Consider the following 27,612-nt stretch of genomic DNA (forward strand, 5'->3'; position numbering starts at 1 on the left):
TTGAAAGTTTTTCATCCTGAGGCCTAGTGAGTTTTCTCACTACATCTTACCAAATGCATCTTATTAATTGCTTAGCCCAACTGTATGGAATCCATCGCACCAATTCTGGCCTCATTTTATTACAAGCTCCATGAATGTTCACTATGTAGACCATGCCATCTAGAAAAGGCAACTGTGCACCCAGACAAGGGCAGTCCAGCATTGGCCTGCACTGACAAAGTAACGGCACTGGCAGCCACAAAGCCATGTTGCTCGTGACGTATAATTAGCATGGCTGACACACCCTCACAGATCCAAACCAACTCTATCTTCCTAGCCGCTGTTTATCTACCAGGCCACACAGTGCACCCATCCTTATCTATATTCTGCTTGAACACACTCTCCTGTCACCACTCCTGTGCCCCCAATACCCTATGTAGACCTGCATCTTCTCATTGTCCAGTCAGGGAATATCACATACAGGGAAGTAATTGGACATTTCTAAATGAGAGTTCTTGCTTACAGTCAGCAAAAGGAAACACAAAGAAAATGTGTTGTGACTATTGTTTCCCCCAACAATTCAAAATATTGCTGGCACTACGACCAATGACTATTTTACAGCCAATGATGGTATGCTGCACCCAGCTTCTATTGACTGAAGCTGGGTCAATCAGGTCTTGGCTGGGTTGTAGCATCGATACAGTGGCACTCAGCCGCACACCAGGAGAGGGTTTCCTTCTCCCCACTGTTCTCTGGGTGATCCTCAAAAGGTTGTTCCTGTCCTTCCTGTCACATAACCTGCTTTTGCAGATTTCATTAAGTTTCTTTATTTTAACTTATTGGCATGCTTTGTTGTTACTCATTGCCAAAAAAGAATTAACAAAGGAAAACAATTTTAATCGAGGAAATCTGTGGAAGCATGTCAATATTTGCAATGGTTCCTGGGAAGTTGGTCAATACTTTCAAAGATCTTTGTGGATACGCAAATGTTTTCCTACAAACAGCTATGATGACTGCTCTTGAGGAAGTCTTCCATTCCTGACTGAATATTGCTGAATCATAACATTAATTGCACAACTAGGAAAGAAAAAGTTGCAATTTTCAAGCTTTTCATGACCACCAGACATCTCAAAACATTTACAGGTAATGAAGTTCTTCTGAAGTGTAATCACTGTTATAATTTAAGAAGTGCAGTAACCAATTCTTCTATAGCAAGCTCCCATAAGCAATAATGTGGTAATGCCCAGCTAATCTACTGTAATTTACATGATCACATTAAACGTGTCTTTGCAATGGTTCATGAACTAACAGATTTGTATCAGCTCATCTTTACCATCTTCTCCCCCACCCCACCCCCACCTTTTAGCTTTGAAATGCTTCTAAATTAAAATTTAACCATAAACAAGTTAAAGAATTAATCTGTTACACAATTATTGTGAAAGGTTATTTAAGCAAAACATGATAAAGTTATTAGCTAAAACGCAGATATAAAGATGAAGATGAAAATGAAATCAGCACCTACTATCATTTCAGAATTAGTTTGCTTGAAAATTCAACCTTGTAAAGTTTGCTCCATGAAATAAATGTTCTTTCTTATATTTGTACATATATCTCCATCTCCCCTTTAATCAATAGGTCTGTAACTAGCTCTATATAAACCTTTAATGATCACTGATATACAACCATCTCTGGTCACATTTTTTTAACTCTATGTGATAGCAATGTTTTCTGACTATCCTATCTTATATTTTACTCAGTCTTACTGACTCCCTCATACCAGTTACGTGTTTCATGTATTCATTCACTCAGCAACTGCCTGGATAAATAAAGAGTCTAGATTACAGTGCAGCTGGAAAAGCAAAGCAGGTCAGGCAGCATCAGAGGAGCAGGAAAATCAATGTTTCGGCAAAAGCCCTTCATCAGGAGTGATGAAGGACTTTTGCCCAAAACGATGATTTTCCTGCTCTGCGGATGCCGCCTAACCTACTGTGCTTTTCCAGTATCACTCTAATCTAAACTCTGATCTCCAGCATCTGCAGTCCTCACATTTGCCTGGATAAATAAAGACCAATGCCAAGGAACTGTTGGTTTACCTAATTTCAGACCTGATTGCACCCCTGCATCCAATTCTACTATGAAGTGTTCAACAAAGTAACAAAAAAATCTAGCTTTATACTTAAGTATACATTTCATGCATAATAAAACTATTTTAGCATAGAAGCTGTATGGCATTTGATCTGTATTTCACAGAATATAAATAGCTTTGCTTATAGATAGTGAGCCACAGATATCAGTTAGGATCTGGTACTTAACATTGTCTCATAGTTTACATTTCTGTTATATGCCTTTATAGTTCAAAGCTATGAGAATAATTCAACAAACTGTTCCTTCCACAACTGCAGTCTGTTTATTACAATCTACAAATACGGATGAATAAGAGGCAAAGAAATAATACTTGGTTAGAAATAAATCAAATGTATGTCATTTGAAAAGAATGTAGTTACCTAATTGTCACTGAAGAATTTGAGCCAGCGATCACATTAATGGAGAAATGACTGTTGTGACCTTATTCTACAGACATTTAATGTGTTCAGATACGAGTGAGTTGGGTCAAGATGTAGTAAGTGTATCACAGTTGGAAGGAAATTGATGGGTTTTTTTTATATTGTGAACTACTTGATAAAGATTGATTGTTATGATTCATTCCCTCAGTACCACTTATCATGTATCATGACTGCCAGGATGGTAGAGGTTAAAATAGGTAATCTTGCTACTTTTCTCTTGAGCAGTTTCTAGGTTTCTACATCACACCACTGATAATCATTTTAAAGGAGAGTTTAATCCATTTATATCAGATGTGTAAAGATCTCAACAAAATCATTTAACTACAGAATATAATGTGAATTATAATACACAATTATTGCAAAACAGTAATATCTGGGCTTTAATATCTTATGAGTTTAAGTGGAAATATACTGAACGACAATGCATCAAAATGGAGGGTATTCTGCAGACCAAAGCAAATGAAACAAAGTTTAATGTTCTCAGCATCCATTGCACAAGTTGGCACTCTTTTTGTAGAGAGTGAATCTTGTGAAAGCTTTCGGCAGTTTCTTGGTGTTTGGTAAAGTTCAAGATTAATGTAATTTATGGGATCTGCATTAACAGCTCACTAAAGCAATTAAAAGAAGCCAACTGCCAAAGGGCGCAAGCAGCAGGGTGGCACAATGATTAGCTGTATTGCTGCACCAGGAACCTAGGTTCGACTCCAGCCTTGAGTAACTGTCTGTGTAGAGTTTGCACATACTCCTTGTGTCTGTGTGGTTTTCTGCTGGATGCTCTGGTTTCCTCCCACAGTCCAAAAATGTGCAGGTTAGGCAGATTGGCTGTGCTAAGTTGCCCCATAGTTTCCAGGGATGTGCAGGCTGGGTGGGTCAGCATGGTAAATGTGGGTATATGGGGATAAGGTAGGTCTAAGTGGGATGCTCTTCAGAGGGTGGATGTAGACTCAAAGGGATGAATGGCCTCCACCTGCACTGTAAGGATCTGTGAGACAGAATATTATAAACTGTCAATTTTCACAGACAGCAGGGGCCTTATTAGATTTAGTCCTTGTGATAATGTAACTGAGTGATCTAAAGGAGCTTGATTCAGGATTTAGCTTTTGAAGGGGTATTGATTCAAATCACGCCACTCGTTTGGAGGTTTGTCCCCAGTGGTAGATTGACACTTTGACATGATGGAGATGAATGTATATTCCTTGAGTTAATGGATAATTACTTCAGCAATCTCCATGCTCCTGCTTGGACCACCTCACAGTGTTCAGACTAAGTGGCCTCTGAAAAGTCCTCAATGGCAACTTAAGCAAAGAAAAACTGTGATTCGTCAGCTGTGAAAGTGGAAGAAAGCTACAGTCTCTGTCATCATTGCTCAACACATCACCAAAATTTGGTCTTTGATTAAACAACTTAATGTTAAGCAAATTCATGAGCAGGTACATTCCAATGTTAATGTGCAGTGTCCTCTGGTAATGGAAGATAGTCAATGGGGGCAGAGCTGTGTAGCTGGTGTCTCTTTTTAAAAGAATTTACACTCAGAAAAAGATACTTGAAGGTTGTTGGACATCTGCATTGGGATAGAACAGTCTTGGATAGTAATGTCAATAATTAAGCAGTTCCCCCTTAGGATTCTGCCTGTGCACTCCAGGTGGGAAAGGGTCTAGAAAATGCCCGTAAAAAATAGGCTGCTCTCTTTCTCCTGTCTGAGGAACCACACCCAATTGGATCATAATCTTTGTGGTCAAAGAAACAACAATTCAACCTTGTAACTTGAAATGTTAGAACATTTATGGATGATCTCAGGACTAATCAGATAAGATGACCCTGCAATCATATAATGTGAGTTATCAACTCTCCAATTAGTATTAATGCCCTCAGTTAGATCCACCCTCCTGCGGAGAAGTGGCTGAAGGAAGAAACATGCAACATACTACCTACTGGAAATGAAAGGCATATTGTGACCGGCTTACCCATGGGGAGTTTTCCATTCAGAGTAGGATCTTGAATGTATTGCCAGAACTCCTCAATTGTACAGTCATTGGGACTAATGCACCAACCATTGATCCAATGAAGATTTCAGGGAAAATTCTATTTGAACTCTCAACGAAGACCCCAATGCCATCCCAAAAAAGAAAAGATCATCCTCTGGGGAATTTCAATGCTTGGGTCAGCCATGATTACACTATTTGGAGAGGAACCATTGGGAAAATTGCATGGAAAATGTCCATGTAAATAGTGCTTTTCTGCTGACAAAGTGTGTTCGCAATGGCCTTATAATAACAAACCCCATACTCCACCAAAAGGACAATTCCAAAACCAAATGAAGGTGTCCTCGATCAAAATGTCCAGTTTACAGAGGAGGAAGTGCTGGATGTCTTGAAACGGTTAAAGGTGGATAAATCCCCAGGACCTGATCAGGTTACCTGAGAACTCTGTGGGAAGCTAGAGAAGTGATTACTGGGCCTCTTACTGAGATATTTGTATCATCGATAGTCACAGGTGAAGTGCCGGAAGACTGGAGGTTGGCAAACATGGTGCCACTGTTTAAGGGCGGTAAGAAAAGCCAGGGAACTATAGACCGGTGAGCCTGACCTCGGTGGTGGGCAAGTTGTTGGAGGGAATCCTGAGGTACAGGACGTACATGTATTTGGAAAGGCAAGGACTGATTCGGGATAGTCAACATGGCTTTGTGCATGGGAAATCAAGTCTCACAAACTTGATTGAGTTTTTTGATGATGTAACAAAGAAGATTGATGAGGGCAGAGCAGTAAATGTGATCTATATGGACTTCAGTAAGGCGTTCAGCAAGCTTCCCCATGGGAGACTGATTAGCAAGGTTAGATCTCGTGGAATACAGGGAGAACTAGCAATTTGGTTACAGAACTGGCTCAAAGGTAGAAGACAGAGGGTGGTGGTGGAGGGTTGTTTTTCAGACAGGAGGCCTGTGACCACAAGGATCGGTGCTGGGCCCTCTACATTTTGTCATTTGCATAAATGATTTAGATGCGAGCATAAGAGGTACAGTTAGTAAGTTTGCAGATGACACCAAAATTGGAGGTGTAGTGGACAGCGAAGAGGGATACCTCAGATTACAACAGGATCTTGACCAGATGGGCCAATGGACTGAGAAGTGGCAGATGGAGTTTAATTCAGATAAATGCGAGGTGCTAGTGAAGAAGTCGTTTTGTATGCTTTCTTTTATTGGTCAGAGTATTGAGTACAGGAGTTGGGACATCATGTTGCGGCTGTACAAGACATTGGTTAGGCCACTGTTGAAATATTGTGTGCAATTCTGGTCTCCTTCCTATCGGAAAGATGTTGTGAAACTTGAAAGGGTTCAGAAAAGATTTGCAAGGATGTTGCCAGGGTTAGAGGATCTGAGCTACAGGAAGAGGCTGAACAGGCTGGGGCTGTTTTCCCTGGAGCGTCGGAGGCTGAGGGGTGACCTTATAGAGGTTTACAAAATTATGAGGAGCATGGATAGGACAAATAGGCAAAGTCTTTTCTCTGGGGTTGGGGAATCCATAACCAGAGGGCATAAGTTTAGGGTGAGAGGAGAAAGATATAAAAGAGAGAGTGGTACGTGCATGGAATGAGCTGCCAGAGAATGTGGTGGAGGCTGGTACAATTGCAACATTTAAGAGGCATTTGGATGGGTATATGAATAGGAAGAGTTTGCAGGGATATGGGCCGGGTGCTGGCAGATGGGACTAGATTGGGTTGGAATATCTGGTCAGCACGGACGGGTTGGACCGAAGGGTCTGTTTCCATGTTGCACATCTCTATGACTCTGTGACTCTAAACAATTGGTACCTCCTGGATTATGTCACTTTTCAAGATGAAGATCTAAGTGATATCCTGCTTGTTAGATCATCAACTGGTTTGATCAGTGATGAACATCCACCTAGCACCAACACAGCCCAAGAATAAAAATTCCCAAGAGGAAGAAAAGTAATGTTTCAAAGCCAAAGCAGTCTAACTAAGGAGGTGAATTTCAACTAAAATCACAACCAATCTGCACACTTTGAACACATTCTCAGAGTAGTGGGATCAAATAGCTCTATAAGATTCCCATTACTAGACCATCAGATTCAAGTATGGACAACACCAGGACCACAGAGCACTAGTGATAGTCCTGGAGAAATTCAGAGAAATGGAGCTGTACTTTTGGGATGGTCTTTGTCTGAATTGTGCTCGGACCAGTGTTCTGATACTTCGTGTAACTTGAGTTAAGGGGAGCTCAAACTAAATAGTGATGGTTGGTGATTGGAGTGAGTGATAAAGTGAGTGACAAATTAAAGGGAGAGGACAGGATACAAAGGAAGGTAACAATCAGGTAAATAGTAATCAATGTATGCCAAGGAAAGGCCAAGAGTACAAAATTGAGAATGAAACAAAGCTAAGCCTAAAGTTTGCAAAAATAGTAAAACAACAGAACTAAATGAATTTATACTTGGATGTCTACAGCATTCATTACAAAACATACAAACAAAAGCACAAAGCACAGAAGCTTCTCAAAATCTCAGAGCTGCATGGAATTTTGAATATAGGTCATGCTTGACGTTATGCAGGCTCCAAAAGTTGCCATAATGACTTCCATAATTCCAGTGTTTATGTTTTCCACAGTAGTCCAGTTTTCAAACGGACTGTTAACATCATTAATGTGCTTTCTTCACAATAAACACATCGGGTGGCAGATGTTTTAAGAAGTGAAAATCAACTGTCCCTGTCAGGGTAACAGCATTTATACTCCAATACTACCAATCAACTAATACTCACCAGAACCTTCTCAAAGGCACCTAGAGATGGGCATTAAACACCGGCCCAACTAGCCACACCTACATTCCCTGAGCGAATGAAGAAAACAGCATGGCAATTCAACAGTGCTGTGAGCATTGTAACTCAGGCTGAGGGAACAAAGTGCAAAGACTCAAGGCTCGGAACTGAAAGAATGTTGTGAGCATCCAGGCAGACTCAAAGTGAATAAGTGATAAAAACGCAAGCAAACAAGTCAGAGGAGTAGCCTGGCCCAGTCCGTGAGCTGGATATATGTCCATAAGCACAAAGTGCCTTTGCAGCAACATTACAATGACAGCGGGCAGTCCAGCCTGAGGTGCAGCATTGAAGTACAGAAGCATAGGGCAGAAGCATCAGAAATGGTCTACACAAGTTCTTTAGAAGCTGGCACATGCCAAATGCCAATGTTCATGAAGTTGGTGTGCATGTGATGCTAACTAGAACATGCACTTAGATGTCAGTGCATGGTGTTCAAAATCAAATTCAAGTTCTTTTAGATCAAGTAGCAAACTGAAGTTGCCAGAGAAGTCTTAACATTTAGCTTATGTGGTGAGATAGGCAGTTAAATGTAATTCAGGTGATTTAATGAAGCATTTAACAAACTATAATCCCCCTTAGTTTTCAACTCGCCATGCCTTGCAAGGTGTTCACCTCTGAAAATGTGTTGCTGGTTAAAGCACAGCAGGTTAGGCAGCATCTCAGGAATAGGGAATACGACGTTTCAAGCATAAGCCCTTCATCAGGAACGTCGAATTCCCTATTCCTGAGATGCTGCCTAACCTGCTGTGCTTTAACCAGCAACACATTTTCAGCTGTGATCTCCAGCATCTGTAGACCTCATTTTTTACTCGAAGGTGTTCACCTCACCATTCAGCAGATGCATTAAAATGGAACGAGTTGTACCTGATATCAAGATAGACTTCACTGGCAATTCTGCGACTGATCCCACCATGGCCCACACCATTCAAGCCCCTACAAGATTCCAACCCCCATTTATTTCAGTCTTAATACGAGGACATCTTCTGCTATCCTGTCAGATCAAATATCATACCTAAAGAGTTGGAGATTACAATCCACACAGACATAATTACATGGCCAAGTGGAACAATCCTAAGATTAAATGTATGTTACAAGCACACAAGGGTTGAAAATGTGTATGTGGCTCACACTCAACATTGCCAAATTTGAGCCTATGCCCATCTTTAAAATTGGCTCAGATAAAAACTGCTGTTGACCAACTGGTCAAAAGGCAGCCAGTATAAGATTTCTTTGGGCTTCCCAGACTCATGGCAGAACCGAAACGGAAGAAAGAGTCTCGTAAGATACATAAACTGATGGGGATTAGAGAACTGTTTCTCACTGTCAACATGGTCAGTTTCTGTCTTCTAAAGCATGAGTTAATGTGTGTGATAAAAATAGTGCTGAATGACCAGCAATCTTCGTAACCCTATTCGTTGCACAAATGCTAATGCATCTGTATTGTCACAGAGTGCTTAAAGTGTAGAGGACTGATCAATTCAACTCATATTTAATAAACTATTCAAAGGGAGCCTAGCTTCCCATTGACCTGCCCTGGAGTTTTCTTGCCTCAGCAATTATCCTCCCTCCAATAACCCCACTACTACCTTCAAACCAATGCAGGATCTCCCAACAAAGTGCAATCTGGCCAGGGAGCCCACTGGAAATGTTCAGATCAGTCTAAATCTGGAAAAGTGGATGGGTTTAAGAGTCAGCAACATTCATTGCGAATGAAGAAAACAGCATGGCAATTCAATAGTGCTGTGAGCATTGTAAATCAGGCTGAGGGAACAAAGTGCAAAGACTCAAGGCTAGGAACTGAAAGAATGCTGTGAGCATCCAGACAGGCTCAAAGTGAATAAGTGATAAAAGCGCAAGCAAACAAGTCAGAGGAGTAGCCTGGCCCAGTCCATGAGCTGGATATATGTCTATAAGCACATAGTGTCTTTGCAGCAACATTACAATGATAGTGGGCAGTCCAACCTGAATTGAGTACAAAATTAAAGTACAGAGAAAGGAGAAGTCAAGATACTACGTACAGCACTAGGTAGGATCGTGGTTATGTAATTAGACTGGCAACACTGAATACTGAAGGCATGAGCTTAAGTTCCATTGGGGGATTTTAAGAGAATTTGAAATTTGCTAATTAAATAATCTGGGAAAAATGTGAATAATAATAATGAGACACTGACAGATTGCTGAAAAACCCATCTAGTTCATCTGGCTCTTTAGGGATGGAAGGCTGGAGTATTTACCCAACACAACAGCAGAGTAACTCCAGATCCACAGCAATGTTCTTTACTCTTAACTGCTCACTGAAAGGGCTGAGAAAGCCATTCAGTAGCTAAGAAGGCCATTCAACATCACTTCTTAAAGGCAATAATGCTAGACTTGCCAGAGATGTCCGCATCCCTTGAATGAATATATAAATGAGTCAATGCACAAATCATGGAGATCCTGATCCCCACCAAGTCTCTTCCTCATTCCCAGCAGGTCTCCCTCCAATTTCCAGCAAGTATCTCCCCAATCTTCAGCAAATCTTTCCCAGATGCCCAGTGAGTGTCTCCCCAATTTCGGGTTCCCCAGCAAATCTCTCCCCAGTCTTTGATACCTGAACGTGGAATCAATGAGGCAACAAAAGCAAGACAGCAAGCACAGCACCAAGTGGACTGGCGATGAGTAATGCAATGAGACAGCCAGTCAACAGGCAGCAATTGGAATATAAGCAGGACTATGAGGCAATGAGGGCATAGGAACTGGGCATCTATTGGGGCAGAGAGTTGAGTGGTAAAATGGCAACTGAGCTGCAATGGAATAGTGAACATTGTGACTTGAAAAGGACAGAACTTCCCTATTGCAAGGTAACACTACAAGAAAAATGCTTAACAGCTCAATGTTCGTTATGATATTAGAAGACCATTTCCTGAATAAACCTGCTCAAACATTATTACATAGCTCTGGAGCAGGTGGGACTTGAACCTAAGCCACTTGGTCCAGGAGTAGGGATATTACCACTGCACCACAAGAGGGCCCTCATGCAGTTAGAATTATGTAAGAAGAAATCAGAGACAGATGAATTTCATTGACTAGCAGTTGTAGCTAATTATACCTCACCTACTGCTCAATGTGCTTTAGTCAAATAGATTGAAAGGTTTTTTTTCTCTGTTGTCTATGTGTTAGACTGTGTTTTCACATTTTCACTTAATGGCACAGTCCTTCAGTGTGAGCACAGCCAAACATACATTGAGCAAATGAAGCAGATAATAGCCCAAAGAAGGTCTTGCAAGAGAGCACTGATACGTCATATGAATTTTAAACACTTGTATCATTTGAATGTCTTTTATTAGCTTTATTTGAATATTTTGATATTTGTTCATCTGCATTTTATACCAGGGATCTTGGGTTGTGAGGCTTTATCTAAAAAGCTCTTCCAAACATAATTTGCAAAGAGATTTCCTGACTCTGATATGATTGTTCAACATGCCTTCAGCTTCTTTGCAAAATCTGAAATTAACTGTGGAGTGTTCAATAACACACTACTTTAATTTCATGTGGAATATGTGGCTTCTTTCCGAATATACTGGCAGCATTAGAGCTGTCACCACAGTTTACAGGCTCCTTAAATCAAGTTGCATCATTAAAAACATTCCATACGCTTGATTAAATATTGATCAGTGCTGGTCAAATGCAGTATCTGTAGTATCTAAATTTCTTCTATGTGAACCAGCTCTCAGCACAATCCTTTTGAGTTTAACATGTTTAAAAATTACATGTTTAACTTCATAGCATGATAGAAGCAGATCAATAATAGATTGCAACAAAATTCTCAATTATCCCTTAATCTGAATACCATCTTTGTAAACAGGACTGGGCTGTTTTGTGAGCAACAAGAAGAACAAAATTCCAGAGATTACCGCAGATCAGCCAAGCATTAGTCTCAGAGGCACACCCAGAACACTCAACGCTGTGATATCCTCCTCAATAATATTAATGGCATTGTGCTCAGATTGAGACAAGCTGTTCTGCAGATTGTCAAACAACAGTCTAATATAGTCATACTCATCGAATTGTATCTTACCATGCGCCAGACTCCTTCATCATTATTCCTGGGTATTTCCTGGCAGCACACATACACAAGAGATGGCAGCTCTGTGATAGACGGTCAGGTGGGCATGCTCCAGCATTCTCAACATCGAATTATGCCTGTGAAGGCTGATGAGATCAGATAGAATCTGGGCAAGAAACCCTTCTGCTGATTATCACCCACAGCACCTCTCCCACCCAACTCGGCTGATGATTCAGCACTGCTCCATGTGATCCTCACCTTGGAGGATGCACTGAAAATGGTAATGAGATGGCTGTTTCCATTATCTTCTTACCAAGAGTTATTCAGTAGCATTCAGAACTGATGGAATTGTCCAAGTCCTAAAGGACATATCTGCCAAACAAGGCATGCAGAAGGCGAAGAGGGAATCAACACAAAGAAATTACATACTTTGGCCTCATCCTAACCCACCTAGTCCTTGCAGGTGAATTTGTCTGTGACAGTAGTGACAGTGACCACCACACTATCTTTGTGGAAATAAAGTTCCTTTTTCATCTTATTACACTAGTAAGGATATCTGTGCAGGGTCGTCTGGGCTGGATCTGCATTTTTTACATCTAAGTCTGATGTTGCATAGTCTACTTCATTTGTTTGTATGATTGCTCGGAGCACATAATGTTCATAATTGATGAGTTTCATTTGATCAAGTAGATGTTTTGGCATTCAGATGGTGTATTTTGTTGCACTCTATTATTTATCATTATTACACACTACTGCTATCATAGTATGGAATTAAAATAATGTACCAACATTCTAAATGAATTCAAAACATGTGACATTGCTCACAACTGGACATCCAGGAGATACTGAGGTGTATGGACAACAGGAGAATATTCTACCAGTCTGTACCCAGCATATCCCTCAGTTTACTGTTACCGTCAAGCCAAAACTGACCCTGGTGCAATGAGAAATATAGGCGAAAAAATGTACATGTATCAAAAAATAAGGTGCCACCCTGATGAAACCACAAAACAAAATGTATGTGCTAAATAATGCGAGGAGTGTTCCATTGTGTTGTGTCTCACTGTAAGGGTGTCAAAAAGTCCTTAAGGCGCATTATCATGACATCATCACTACCTCATTACAATGTGTTGCATCATCGTCAATGTGTCATAATTTCCATTGAGGGTACAAAGGTCTCATACTCATTTAAAATACGACACAAACTTCTCCGTTGTAACATGATAGCTTAATGTAGCTCAGACACTATATGTGTCTCAGCATTGCAATGTTTGAACATAATAGATAGTTTTATGAAACATGTGTGGATTCTTCAATACTACAACATTCATGCCTAGTTTCTTCAGTTACATGAAATAACAGAAGCAATACCATATCAGATAAAACTACCTGTTGGAGGCAAACTCACATCATGGTAACAATGGTGATCTCCAAAAGACTCCAATATCTTGGCGGTAGACATTTGGAACGCTAATTGATGATCCTCCAGAACAACAGAGACTTTGGACAAAAGAAGAGCTTCCCTTAAACAGTATCAGTTACTATGAGTACAGAACTGTTGACAGAGCATTGACGACCAAGAAAACAAAGTTAGTTTATTATTGGGGTGATAACATAATCATTGCCGCATCAGGTAAATACTCCGTCCGGAGGCAAGTTCACACTAAGTTATTCCATTGATTAGACAAAACAACCCTACAATAAAACATGAAGCCAAAGCTTTCATGGCCGAAAATTAAACAACTACTGCAATTGGAAGAGGACACTTCATGAACACCCAGATCAATAATGGTGGATCCCAGCATATTGATTGTGATTGTAAATGAAACGTGTGAAGTTTTTACTACCATCTTGAACCAGAGGTGACAATTTATTAATCCATCTCAGCCTGCTCCTGAGATATCCCACAAGCAAAGAAGCAAGAAGAATGGCAGCAATGCCAGATAGACTCTGAAAAACGTCCTGGCTATAAGTCCAAAGATTGGTGTTTCAGAACCATCCACTCTTCCAGCAAAGCTCTACCATTACAGCCACAACACTGGCAACCATTTATCATTGGACAAAATTGTCCATCACAAGGTAAAAATAAAGTTGCCAAAGTCTCAAAGCTTCTTCTTCAATGACCATCACCCTACCATCATAAAGTCAGAAGTGAAGAAGTTCACTAATGTTAACAAAATGCTTCGATCCAGTTGAAGCTGCTCAAGTACTGAGGCAGTCGATGTATGCATGCTGCAGTTTGTGGCAATATTTGGAAAGTGGAACCATAACGTTAACATAACACAAAGTAACTGTCCAACAATGACAAACAACAGATAATGTATCCACTCCTCCACAGCTTTATTGGGATTCTTCTTTCTTGAATTCCCCAACATCTTGAAAATTAATTAGACAAATCTTGTAAATATTATGGCTACAGATCAGAGACTGAGAATACTGCAGTGAGTGACCCACCTCCTGGTTCCCAAAGACCTTCCCACCATCAACAATGCATGACTTAGGAGTACCTTCAAATACCATACCATAGAATATCATAGAATCCATACAGTGTGGAAACAGGCCAATTGGCTCAAAAGGACCACACTGACCTTCCGAAGACTATCCCACTCAGGCCCATTCTCCTACCCTATCCCTGTAACCCTCCATTTCCCATGGCTAATGTACCTAACCTCCATATTCCTAAACACTATGGGTAATTTAACATGGCCAATTTACATAACTTGCACATCTTTGGACTGTGGGAGGAAACCGGAGCACCCAGCAGAAACCCACACAAACACAGGGAGAATGTGCAAACTCCACACAGACAGTCACCCATGGCTGGAACCAAACCCAGGTCCCTAGTACAGCGAGGCAGCAGTACTAATCACTGAGTCAATGTGCTCATTCAAGTTACCTGATTGGCTATGGTTCCACATCACTCGAGATGCTTGAAACCATCAGGACAAAGTCCACCTCTTTGATATCCCTCCCACCATCAGTTCTTCTGCTACTGGTGGACAGTGACATTGGTGTGTCCAGCTGCAAGATGCATTGAAGCAACTTGTCAACATCTCCAACACAACCATCTAAACCTCTTGTAATCTCTGCCACCTAAAAGAACCAGCAATGTGGACACAGGGAACTCCTGAACGTTCACCTTTAAGCTGTGCATGATCCTGAATTGGAATTTAATCTTTGTTAATTCACTATTCCTAACCTTCCAGGACACTGACAGGGCCATCAACACATTGACTGCATTGGTTCAACAAAGTAGCTCACATCTACATTGTCAAACAGGGATTGGTAATAAATGCTGATCTTTGTAAGGAATTTTTATATTTTTATATTCTTTGCATCTTTCTAGTGTATACTATGAATTTTGTTTTCGACGCATTGTGTAATCTGTACAAGGGCCTGGCAGCAGAAGGGTTAATTTTAGGTGCATGAAAGAAATATTGCCTGTATAGCTTGCTTTAAATCAGAATTACATTGTAAATGGGATTGATAGTATGAGCTAATAGGCAAAGGGAAGTAAAGGGCAGATGTCCAAATTGTGCTATCAGTTGTGATCAAATGATGTGCCTTGAAATATAAAAAAATCAATGGACTTTGGGGCCATAATTAAATGGAATAAGGGTCATCCATCTGGAAAATATTCCAACATGAAAATATTAATGATGGACTGTTTCTGTGTTAAGGACATCCTGTTCTGGTTGTGACCATGGGACATTATGATGATTGATAAAGTAATGCAGGTATTGGCAAATGAAATAAAAAGATCAAAGCACAGGACAACAGAGGATATGGTCCTGGCTATAGAACATAAAACAGTGAACTGGGAGAGGTTGGTGTTTCAGCTATTTCAAAAAGAACTAGGGAAAATAAAGAAGTCATAAGCCATCCACAGCTTTTGGAGTGGGTGAAAAGAACAAATTGTTTGAAATAGATTTTGACATCCTTCTTTTTTTTTAGTAACTTGTGTTGCTTAATAAATTTTCTGGATACCACTGCATCAAGTGTCATTTTGTCCAAAGCCCATCTGTTCTCTGAATCCCTTATACCTTCAAACTTTGGGAGAAGATTTGTAGCTCGGGTGCTCGTTATTGTGGTTCTGTTCGCAGAACTGGGAATATGTGTTGCAGACGTTTTGTCCACTGTCTAGGTGACATCCTCAGTGCTTGGGGGCCTCCTGTTAAGCGCTTCTGTGATGTTTCCTCCAGCATTTATAGCGATTTGTCTCTGCCGCATCCGGTTGTCAGTTCCAGCTGTCCGTTGCAGTGGTCAGTATATTGGGTCCAGGTCGATGTGCTTATTGATTGAATCTGTGGATGAGTGCCATGCCTCTAGGAATTCCCAGGCTGTTCTCTGTTTGGCTTGTCCTATAATAGTGGTGTTGTCCCAGTCAAATTCTTGTTGCTTGTCATCTGCGTGTGTGACTGCTAAGGATAGCTAGTCATGTCATTTCGTGGCTAGTTGGTGTTCATGGATACGGATAATTAGCTGTCTTCCTGTTTGTCCTATGTAGTGTTTTGTACAGTCCTCGCATTGGATTTTGTACACTACATTGGTTTTGCTTATGCTGGGTATCAGGTCCTTCATTCTTGTGAGTTGTCTGAGAGTGGCTGTTGGTTTGTGTGCTGTTATGAGTCCTAGTGGTCGCAGTAGTCTGGCTGTCAGTTCGGAAATGTTCTTGATGTATGGTAGTGTAGCTAGTCCTTTGGGTTGTGGCATGTCCTCATGCCGTTGTCTTTCCCTTAGGCATCTGTTGATGAAATTGCGGGGGTATCCGTATTTGGCGAATACATTGTAGAGGTGTTCTTCTTCCACGTTTTGCAGTTCTGGTGTGCTGCAGTGTGTTGTGACCCTTTTGAATAGTGTCTTGATGCAACTTCTTTTGTGTGTGTTGGGGTGGTTGCTTTCGTAGTTCAGGACTTGGTCTGTGTGTGTGGCTTTCCTGTATAACTTTGTGGTGAATTCTCCGTTAGGTGTTCTTTGTACCATCACGTCTAGGAATGGGAGTTGGTTGTCCTTTTCTTCCTCTCTCGTGAATTGGATTCCTGTGAGTGTGGCGTTGATGATCCGGTGTGTGTTCTCTACTTCTGTGTTTTTAATGATTACAAAGGTGTCATCCACATACCTGACCCAAAGTTTGGGTTGAATTTGCGGTAAGACTGTTTGTTCTAATCTTTGCATTCCTGCTTCTGCTATGAGTCCAGCGATGGGTGAGCCCATGGGTATACCATTGATGTGTTCATATATATGGTTGTTGAATGTGAAGTGTGTTGTGAGGCACAGATCCAGTAGTTTGAGTATGCCGTCTTTGTTAATAGGTTCAATGTCCTGTTATCTGTTCTGTATGTCCAGCAGGTTGGCTATTGTTTCTCTGGCTAGGGTTTTGTCGATAGAGGTGAACAGTGCCGTTACATCGAATGAGACCATAGTTTCTTCCTTGTCTATGTGTATATTTCTGATGATGTCCAAGAATTCCTGTGTTGATTGTATAGAGTGTCTGGATCCGCTGATCAGGTGTTTCAGTTTCTGCTGTAGTTCTTTAGCCAGTTTGTGTGATGGTGTCCCTGGTAGTGATACTATGGGTCTGAGTGGGATGTCTGGTTTGTGCACTTTAGGTAATCCATAGAATCTGGGGGTGTTGTTGCTTTCAGGTTTCATTCTCTGTAGGTCAACCTGGTTATCTGTCCGTTTTTTAGTAGATTCCTCAGTGCGTTGTTTATCCTATTGGTGAGCTCTGGGGTGGATAAAACTCCCTCTTTTGGTAGGTGTTGGTATCTGCAAGTAGTTGTTGCGCGTTTTGGATGTAGTCTGCTTTGTCCAGGATGACCGTCATTCTGCCTTTATCTGCTGGTAGTATGATTATGTTCTTATTGTTTCTTAGTGATTTTGGTGCTTCCCTCTCCTTGGTGTTGAGGTTGTGTGTTTGTCTTTTCCTTGTCTTTCCCTTATACCTTGTTAGTGATGCCCACATCCTATAAGTCAACAAAAAAAATGTAGTTTAGATCAGAGTGGTGCTGGAAAAGCACAGCAGGTCAAGCAACATCTAAGGAGCAGGAAGATCGATGTTTCGGGCAAAAGCCCTTCATCAGGAATACAGGCGGGAAGCCTCCAAGGTAGAGAGATTATCTCTCCACCCTGGTGGCTTCCTGCCTCTATTCCTGATTAAAGGTTTTGCCCGAAACATCAATTTTCCTGCTCCTCGGATGTTGCCTGACCTGCTGTGCTTTTCCAGCACCACTCTGATCTAAACTCTGGTTTCCAGTATCTGCAGTCCTCACCTTTGCCTAAAAAAAAATTGTAGTCAGTGAGCATCATCAAACTATTCAACTGCTTGGTCATCACAACTAATCTCCCAAAGATTGACACAAGCACATCGTCCAATGGATCTAATTGAACAGTGATCAAATATAGGAAAAATGGGCCAGACTTTTCAATGATTGCACATCCTTTTTTTTTAATGAAAGTAGGGGGCTCTGCATTTGTGAAAGGAGATTCCACTCAGGGCTTTCCCAGGAATGAGGAGCCTCACTTTCACTGTGACAGCTCTTTGGGTAGTACAGAACTATCAGAGAACGGAAAGTCATGCTCTTTCCAGAGTGAACATTCGGGTATTCTGAAATGTAACGGCCCCGACCATCATTTTGACAACTGCTGTTAAAGTGTGAGTCCTTGAGGTAAGTGTGATATTAGTATTCTGGGAGGGTTGACTGTCATGAGGGGGTTGGGTGTCAGGATTAGGATCTGAAAATGTGTTGCTGGAAAAGTGCAGCAGGTCAGGCAGCATTCAAGGAGCAGGAGAATTGACGTTTCGGGCATGACCCCTTCTTCAGGAAACTTCTTCAACAAATAACCATTCCTGAAGAAGGGCTCATGCCTGAAACGTCAATTTTCCTGCTCCTTTGATGCTCCCTGACCTGCTGCGCTTTTCCAGCAACACATTTTCAGCTCTGATCTCCAGATCTGCAATCCTCATTTTCTCCTGCCAGGAGTAGAATGCCAAGCAAGTAGGCTGCCAGAGTGCTCTGTGAGCAGAGGAGTTAGGGTGTCAGGTAGCCTTGGTGTCAGCTGGGAAGAAATGGAATGAAAGATGGCTCCCAGGCGTTTGTCGCCTCTTGGAGTAGATATCCTGAGAGGGGTTCTCTGGTCCCTGAAGAGTATAGGGTCCGGGTGTGTGGTTAGCCGAGTTTAAGAGGGAGAGGGGAAGAGGAGTCATGGTCCTAAGTAACAGAGGATTGGGTGTCAGAGTAGTGGGTGTCAGATCCTGAGGGCAATTATTGAGTCCCAGAGCGTGGGTTGTCAGGGTTTGAATCCATCAACATGGATTTGAGGTTAAACAAATTTGTTTTGGATTATTTTCCATCTGCAAAACATGACGCATTGTGCTTTTGTCAACAAATAATCACATTTCTTTAACAAGGTGTGGTTAGAGAGCGGCTTTCTGACAACACTTTGTTTTCCTCTTCCATTGTAAATATCATCCCATAACCTGCGGGTTTGAAGAAGAATTCATTAATTTGAATATCACTGGAGTGACAATGTTTATGGGGATTTCTGATTGTACTCTCTCCCTCTCTCTCTCTCTCTCTGTCTGAAACATATCCCACAATTATCCAGATTGTGATCACACAGTAGAGTCTCTCTGTGCTCTGTTATGCATTATTATCTCCTTTCATTTGGAAAATAATTCATTGCTTTTCAGTGTTAACTAATTGAAAATGGTTAGACAAATGTGTTTCCTTTCCAAAATAATTCTGACATTAGGATATCGCAAGGTTTGTTATGATATGTTATGATATTAGAATATGTTATATGATTTGCTGTGCACTAGTGAAAGGATTAACTTTGCTAATTTTTGTAATTTGGAGATGCTGGTGTTGGACTGGGGTGTACAAAGTTAAAAATCACACAACACCAGGTTATAGTCCAACAGGTTTAATTGGAAGCACACTTGCTTTCGGAGCGACACTCCTTCATCAGGTGATAGTGGAGGGCTCAATCGTAACACAGAATTTATAGCAAAAATTTACAGTGTGATGTAACTGAAATTATACATTGAAAAATTGATTGACTGTTAAGACTTTCATCTGTTAGAATACAGTGATAGTTTCACTTCTTTCACGTGTAAACCACAAAACTTTTTTTAAAGTTGCATTCTCAGGTTAGCTGTTAACAATGGTCATGATTTGGTCATGTGTTGGACTGGGGTGTACAAAGTTAAATATCAGACAACACCAGGTTATAGTCCAATAGGTTTAATTGGAAGCACACTAGCTTTCGGAGCGACGCTTCCAATTAAACTTTTGGACTATAACCTGGTGTTGTGTAATTTTTAACTCTGTTAACAGTGGTGATAGCTAGACAATATCTAGAAGGTGTTGGCCCCCTGTGTCCTCTGTCTATGCCATGATGTTTAGATTGATTCTATTCTAAAAAGTGAGATAACAGAGGTTTACATAAATTCATGCAGTTTTTGAGCAAAATACAATGTAACTCTCCAAGTACAAATTCACCCCACAAAATATATGTATGCATGTGGGTCTTTGTCTGTGTGTCTGTCTGTCTGGGGTGGGGGTTGTGAGTGTGAGAATGTGTGTGTGTGTGTGTGTGTGTGTGTAGTGAATGCAGAGTTTCTTAAGCCTATGAGGGGGTGCATGTGTGAGTGTGGGAGTATGTGTGTCTATAAGGGTGTGTGTGGGTGTCTGTGTGCGCATCTGTGTGTACCTGTGTCCGTGTGTATGTGGGAGTGTATATGTGTAGGAATATCTATGTGTGTGTGTAGTGCAATGGTGATCACCTGTAATGTGACATGAACCCAAGGTCCCGGTTGAGGCCCTCCCTTTAGGTACGGAACTTAGCTATCAGCCTCTGCTCGGCCACTTTTCTCTGCTGCCTGTCCTGAAGTCCACCTTGGAGGATGGTCACCCGAAGGTCCAAGGCTGAATGCCCTGGACCACTGAAGTGTTCCTCAACTGGGAGGGAACACTCCTGTCTGTTGATTGTTGTGCGGTGTCCATTCATCCATTGTCGTAGCCTTTCCTCGGTTTCCCCAATGTACCATGCCTCCGGGCATCCTTGCCTGCAACGTATAAGATAGACAACGTTGGCTGAGTCACATGAGTACCTGCCATGTACAAGGTGGGAGGTGTTCCCACGCGTAATAGTGGTATCTATATCCACAATCTGACACGTCTTGCAGCGTCCACTGTGACAGGGTTGTATGGCGTTGTCCTGAGAGCCGGGCAGTTTGCTACAAACAATGATCTGTTTGAGGTTTTGTGGTTGTTTAAAGGCGAGCAGTGGAGGTGTGGGGAAGGTCTTGGTGAGGTGCTCATCCTCATTGATAATGTGTTGCAGGTCACAAAGAACATGGCATAATTTTTCAGCTCCTGGGAAGTACTGACAACAAAGGGTACCCTGTCAGTTGCAGCACGTGTCTGTCTCCTGAGGAGGTCATTACGGTTCCTTGCTGTGGCACGTCGGAACTGGCGGTCGATGAGTTGAGCATCGTACCCCGTTCTTGTGAGGGCATCCCTTAGTACTTCCAGGTGTCCGTCACGTTCCTCCTCATCTGAGCAGATCCGGTGTATGCATAGGGCTTGTCCATAGGGAATGACTGTTTTAATATGTTTTATGTGGAAGCTGGAGAAGTGTAGCATTGTGAGGTTGTCTGTGGGTTTGCGGTAGAGTGAGGTGCTGAGGTGTCCAGCCTTGATGGAGACGCATGTGTCCAAGAATGAGACAGATAGTCGAGAGTATTCCATAATGAGTTTGATGGTGGGATGAAACTTGTTGATGTCACTGTGTAGTTTTATCAGTGACTCCTCGCCATGCGTCTCGAGGAAGAAAATGTGGTCAATATGTGTACAATGTTGGTTGGAGATCCTAATTGAGAAGAAGTCTTGTTCGAACCTGTGTATAAAAATGTTGGCATATTGGGGTGCAAATTTAGTCCCCATGGCTGTTCTGTGTGTCTGGATGAAGAACTGGTTGTCAAAGGTGAAGACATTGTGATCAAGGATAAAGAGGATGAGTTGTAGGATGGTGTTTGGAGACAGGCAGTTGTTGGTGTTGAGTACTGAGGCTGTTGCCGCGATGTCATCATTGTGGGGGATGCTGGTGTGGAGTGCGGAAACGTCCATTGTGACGAGGAATGTTCCCGGTTCGACTAGTCTGTGGGTGCTGAGTTTCTGTAAGAAATCCGTAATGTCGCGACAGAAGCTGGAGATCCCCTGTATATACAGGTTTCAAGATGCCTTCCACATAGCCGGAGAGATTCTCATATAGGGTCCCATTGCCCGAAACGATGAGACGTCCCGGTGTGTTGGCTTTGTGTACCTTTGGAAGGCAGTAGAAGTCGCCTCCACGAGAAGTACGTGGGATGAGGGCACATAGGGAACTCTGAAGGACCAGATCCAAAGTTCTGATCAGTGTGTTTAATTCTCGGGTGTGTTCTTTGGTCGGATCAGCTGGTAGTTGCCTGTAGTGTTCCTGGTTGTTCAGTTGTCGGTACGCTTCCTTGCAGTAATCTGTTCTATTCTGAATGCAATGGCTCCTCCTTTACCTGCTGGTTTGATGACAATGTTGTGATTGGTTTTGAGAGCCTGGATGGCATTGCATTGTGAATGGGTGATGTTTTGCTCTACCTCGTGGGTACGGCTGATGAATCTGGCATTTATATATTTCCTGACAGTTTGAGCATACATGTCAAACCCAGGGCAGCGGCCCTCCGGTGGGGTCCATGTTGACACCTTCTTTGGTCGCTCCTCTACAGATCCCTGTGATGACTGTTCCAGTTCATCAATGGGATCACTGCCGGCACCTTGAAAGAATTCCCGGAGTCTCATTCATCTGATGAACTCCTCTGCGTCTGCTGCCAGAACCAACGGGTCCATTTTGGTAAACATTTTTTGTAAACATTCTTAATGAAACTTTCATAGAAATACCACATAAAGAGTTGTCTGACAGTAACTACTGCACCCACCCCCTGCCAACAGCAGGTTGGAGAATATTAAGGGACAGATCAGAATAAAAGCAAAATGGGTAACACATCCCTAACTCATTTCACAGCAGTGGACCATGTTTTATACTGGTATGAAGGAGCAGGACAATTCATTTGCAAGTTTATATCAAGATCCCACAATATAATTAAACAATTATTATAAAGGTTTTCCAGGGGTGTTTCACCCTGCTCTTCAAAGAACCTTGACATTCCTTCTGTCAATCACAGAAAACATCACTCTGATGCCAAATGGTGGATAACCTACCTCTTATACCAACCCCAGTGTTCTCCATCATCCCATCAGCAAAACCTGCTCCCAAATTCTCCAAACCTCTAATGATGTAACCTTAGCGCTCTCCAGTTCTGATTTTCTCCTACACTCAACAGAACGCTAGCTTATTCATTAAAGTTCCTGAAGGATGGTGCCCCCTCTATGTTCACCTTGTGGTCGAGGTCGCATAACTATGGAAGACCAAGTTAATCATTTGTACATGATTGCATTTCAAAACAAGCAAAATATAAAAATTAAAATTTGCGTATATCCTAGTATACAATTTGAGCTATCCAAGTAACCCAAAATGCACACGATTGTTCTTTTACATTGACATTCTATGAACTGTGTTTGGGCTCTTCCTCACCATGGGCCCTAATATTGAATTCATTCCATTCAGAAATATGTTCACTCATGGTATACGGCATAGCTTCGAGGCTTCTGAATTTTCTACAGGTTTTTTCTGTCCTTCAAAGAGGCGTATGATGGAACACACTTTGAAACAACCTCTTCACAACACTTTGAAGAGCATGACTATATTTAACTGATCTGATTTTTAAACAGATCTGTTACAGTTTCATGATTTTGCCATGGCATATGGAAAAGCTTCTAATTCAGCTGCTTATCAGCTTCCACTTCATCACTAGCTGGAAAGGAAAAGTTCTAAGCATTATATCTAACACAATGGTTCAGTTTGCATCCTTGGACCTTTTCAGTTTCGTTCAGGGCTTGTAGCAACTTTCACCGCACTGAACAATCTCTCTAGCCATAACTGTAAGTTTTTACAGTTTCACCTCTCACACCAATGTCTATATTCACAGGACACCTGTCTGATCTCCAATGTGTCTTTACTGAAATACCTGTCTCCAGTGTGTGTGTACCTCACAGTACAGTTCACATGATTACAGTGGTCCAGGAAGGTCATTTGTACCTAATTGCAATCTAAACAGATATACAGTTTGCTTCTTCATGAGCTTGTTCTTTCAACCATCCATTGCTCTGATCTAAAGTCTTTTCTCTTTCATGCAATGAAGCTCTGAGGTCCAAACTTCTGTCATTAAATACTTCTCTCTCCCACCCTGCAGGTCAAACTACCTGAATGATAGGTTCATCCTAAAGAATCCCCAGCTGTAATGTGCTCTAACCAGCATCATCACATTCTCTGGCCGCTTGCATCCTTCACTGTGGTTCCCTACTTCCCTGTATATATATCGATGCTTTTGATTGCTACAATCGATGACTATTTCTACACAAGTGTAACAACACATAAATTAAACACTCAAATTTTAGTATAGCTTGCAACACATTTAAAATTATGTTATAGCTAATTAGGAGATTAGCTATACTGACTTGTTGTAAAGTGTTTATGATTAAAGCTCAAGAAATGTATAATAAAAATAATAAGCTCTTAATTATGAATGGGTTAAATAATGATGTGCATATTGTATCACAAATACAACCAAAAAAAAATCTGGTAAAATGACACGAGAATAAAATCAGAAACAAATCAATTCGTGCAAACAACTCACAATAGCTGTTACTTAGGGAAATAACATGCTAAAATAAATAAAGCTGAACTTTCTCTACATCTAAGGCATGCTACTTTTGTTTTAAATGTATATTTACCTCAATCTTTGTTAAGAGATCTTGTAGCTCCCCTGATTCATTCATTGACAATATTTTCTCTGCACCCTGTTAGCAAATAAATGCATAATAGCACTAAGAGAAGCTTCACATCAAATCCCCAAGTGAAGGAACATTATAGTTAAACTACATGTTGCATACATTTTCCCCCAAATTCTTCCCTCTCCTGAAGGCAATGATGTTTGATGATATAGTCCTGGTGTACTTTACCCCACTTGATCAGTGCCATTGGGGAATGTGTAAGCATGTTGTTTGACTGTGGGAGTAGTCAAGGGTGATGCTGTTTTCACTTGGTGATTTATAGCAGCAGTCAGTGGAACGCAAATCAATATTTTGTATCTTTTTGATACCTGGATCATGGGGCCACTTGTCATATTCCAACTGCTGTTTTGCATCCACTGAACTGGAACAACAAGGGTCAGGATCAAAACAAAGAGTATAATGTCCAGATTTTCTACTTTGCATTTGTTCAGATGTATTGCCAGGAATAATGGGGTTTCTTCAATTTACTTGTTTTGTTAGCTATCTTCTTTATGCTGCTGACAGTTACTTTGCAGGACAACAGTACAGGCATTATACACATTTGACACATCCAATATCATTGTGTGTTAAATAGTAAAATCTCAAATGGAGTATAATATCAACATAACTGTTTACTTACAATCAAATTCAAATATACTGGATGCAAATTCTGTTGTGCTGAACCATCTAATTATATTGTACAGTTAAGCCTTATTGGAAATCTCTGCCTCAGAAGGTGGTGGAGACAGGAACCGTTAAACATTTTAAAGGCAGAGATAAATAGATAAACAAATATTAGCCACTAATAGTTATTCATTCTCCTGTTATTCATTAACTGTTAACTACTCCTTTGTCTGGGGAGAAAGTGAGGTCTGCAGATGCTGGAGATCAGAGCTGAAAATGTGTTGCTGGAAAAGCGCAGCAGGTCAGGCAGCATCCAAGGAACAGGAAATTCGACGTTTCGGGCATAAGCCCATACTCCTTTGTCTGTCCAACTGTTCTTCTCTCTCTTTGCACGCTATCTCCACTTATTGTTTACTCTTTACCCCCTCCCTATCTTCTGCATGAAAGCCAACTATTTCCTAGCTACCATCAGTTCTGAAAAAGGGTTATTGGACCTGAAATGATACCTCTGCTTTCATTCCATAGATACTGTCAGATCTGCTGAGATTTTCTGTTTTTGTTGTAAATTGATTCTTGTTAGGTAAGAAACTAAAAGGTTAACATGTTTGGATTAATATGAATATGAAATTGAAACAGACCAACTATGATTGTATTGAATGTTAGAACAGGCTTAAGAGGTCAAATTGTCTACCTCAGCTCCAATTTTATGTATTTGCTTTTACCAATGTTGCAATCAGTGCTGGACTGAGTCACTTTCTTTATCTGAGAATCTAGAATTGGTTAATTATTTTACATGCAATTGGTGAAGGCATTTTAAAAACAAATGAAATCACAAAATTGTATCCCAATATATGTACCAAGCCCTCTAGCTATATCACCTTCACCAGAAGTCTACTTGATCAGTATTCTAGTTTGTTACTTCCTGCTGACTTGTTTCATTATAGCTGGCTGCTAACTGTTCTTTATACAGCTTTTACAATTTAGTGCCAGTGGACATAATTATTTTGCCTTTACAAGATGACAGTGTGTAGCTGCTGCTCAACAGCTGCTCACAGAGCTCAATGTAGGATGTACAATATCCAGATAAAATGGGGTGATCTGAAACTACTCTATAGCACACTCTGCTGTACATGTTTCTGAAAGGGTCAATACTTATTTTAACTTCAGCAGAGTAAAGTGGGAACTAATAGGGGACAGATCCAAGGCTTCTATGCACTTAACAGACTCTGTAGTAATATCAGTATATTTATACAATCTCTAATTAGTCACAGCAATGCATTCAATTTCTTATTGCTCACTTAACAAGACTCTGACTGTTAAACCAGAAATGTGGCTGTCACATCCATGCTGTATCATTTGGGCCTGAAGAAATCTGTAAAATCTATTGAATGTCTAATTTGCATATTTTTATCTAGATTAGATTCCCTACAGTGTGGAAATAGATCCTTCAGCCCAACAAGTCCACACCGACCCTCCAAAGAGTAACCTACTCAGTCCCATTTTCCTCTGACTAGTGCACCTAATACTATGGGCAATTTAACATGGCCAATTCACCCGACCTGCACATCTTTGGACTGTGGGAGGAAACCTGAGCACCCGGAGGAAACCCAGGCAGATACGGGGAAAATGTGCAAACTCCACACAGACAGTCGCCCAAGGCTGGAATCGAACCCGGGACCCTGGTGCTGTGAGGCATCAGTGCTAACCACTGAGCCACCGTGCCACCCAATTAATTAATAATTGCATCAGTTTTTAAATGGCCTTTATTAACAGTGACTGAACTGTTTTTCTAATATTTTTAAAAAAGCTTTTCTTGACATCCCTAACAAATATCTTTTCAAAATCATCTCCCTCAAATACTGCAATATAATCAGAGAAATGGTATTAAAATTGCCTCAAGTTTCTTTCAGGTCAATGTAAAAATAGTCAGGTAAAATTCCTCCTAATGTTATTTTAACTAAATTATTTATGGATTTTGACAAGATTAATTTTAATGGGATGTGGACAGCAACCTAGTCTCGACCATAATTGTGTAAAATTGAAGATGAACAATGGGCAGTGATCAAAATAGAGTCTAGATTAGAGTGGTGCTGGAAAAGCACAGCAGGTCAGGCAGAATCTGAGGAGCAGGAAAATCGACGTTTCGGGTGATCAAAATAGAGTCTGGCTTTATGCAGGACCAAGGTAAACTCCTAATGGGGAAGAGTTCAGTTCATGAAATAAAACAATCACGCTCAACAAAAGAAGCGAGAAAGAACACATAACAAAAGGAAGGAACACAGAAATGAAAACAATAGTGTAAATCCAGGATGCTATGATCAAAATAAAATATAGCTGAAGAAGACAGGAAGATATACAGAGAAAAGAATATGTGAAAAAAAATCTGAGTGGCATCAAGATTAACACAAAAATGTTATCACAATTACCTCAAAGCAAAAGGTCTATCAAAGTTAATGTTTCGGTAATATTGCAAATGAAAATAAGGAAATTTGAAACTTATTGAGTCATTTTACAAAACATTGTAGTTGCTTAGCTGCTCACATGGCATCAGTGGAGAGACAAATAAAGTTGACATTTCAAGCCTATAACTTTTCACCTTCCTGAATTGGTGAAAATGAGTGATGGAACAGATGTTAAGCAA

At 41.0% G+C, this 27,612-nt stretch overlaps 1 protein-coding gene across 1 annotated transcript in view; it reads right to left on the reverse strand.

Moving 5' to 3' along the window:
* Window positions 1-27,612, reverse strand: part of grxcr1a (glutaredoxin and cysteine rich domain containing 1 a) — a 94,424-nt gene that overhangs the window by 13,127 nt on the left and 53,685 nt on the right. Inside the window, exon 3 of the mRNA XM_060825071.1 lies at window positions 24,309-24,374. Within this exon, the coding sequence (XP_060681054.1) occupies window positions 24,309-24,374 (66 nt within the window). The remainder of the gene's footprint in view (window positions 1-24,308; window positions 24,375-27,612) is intronic.

The sequence above is a fragment of the Hemiscyllium ocellatum genome, chromosome 1 (genome assembly GCF_020745735.1).
Source record: "Hemiscyllium ocellatum isolate sHemOce1 chromosome 1, sHemOce1.pat.X.cur, whole genome shotgun sequence".
Classification (NCBI taxonomy): Eukaryota; Metazoa; Chordata; class Chondrichthyes; order Orectolobiformes; family Hemiscylliidae; genus Hemiscyllium; species Hemiscyllium ocellatum.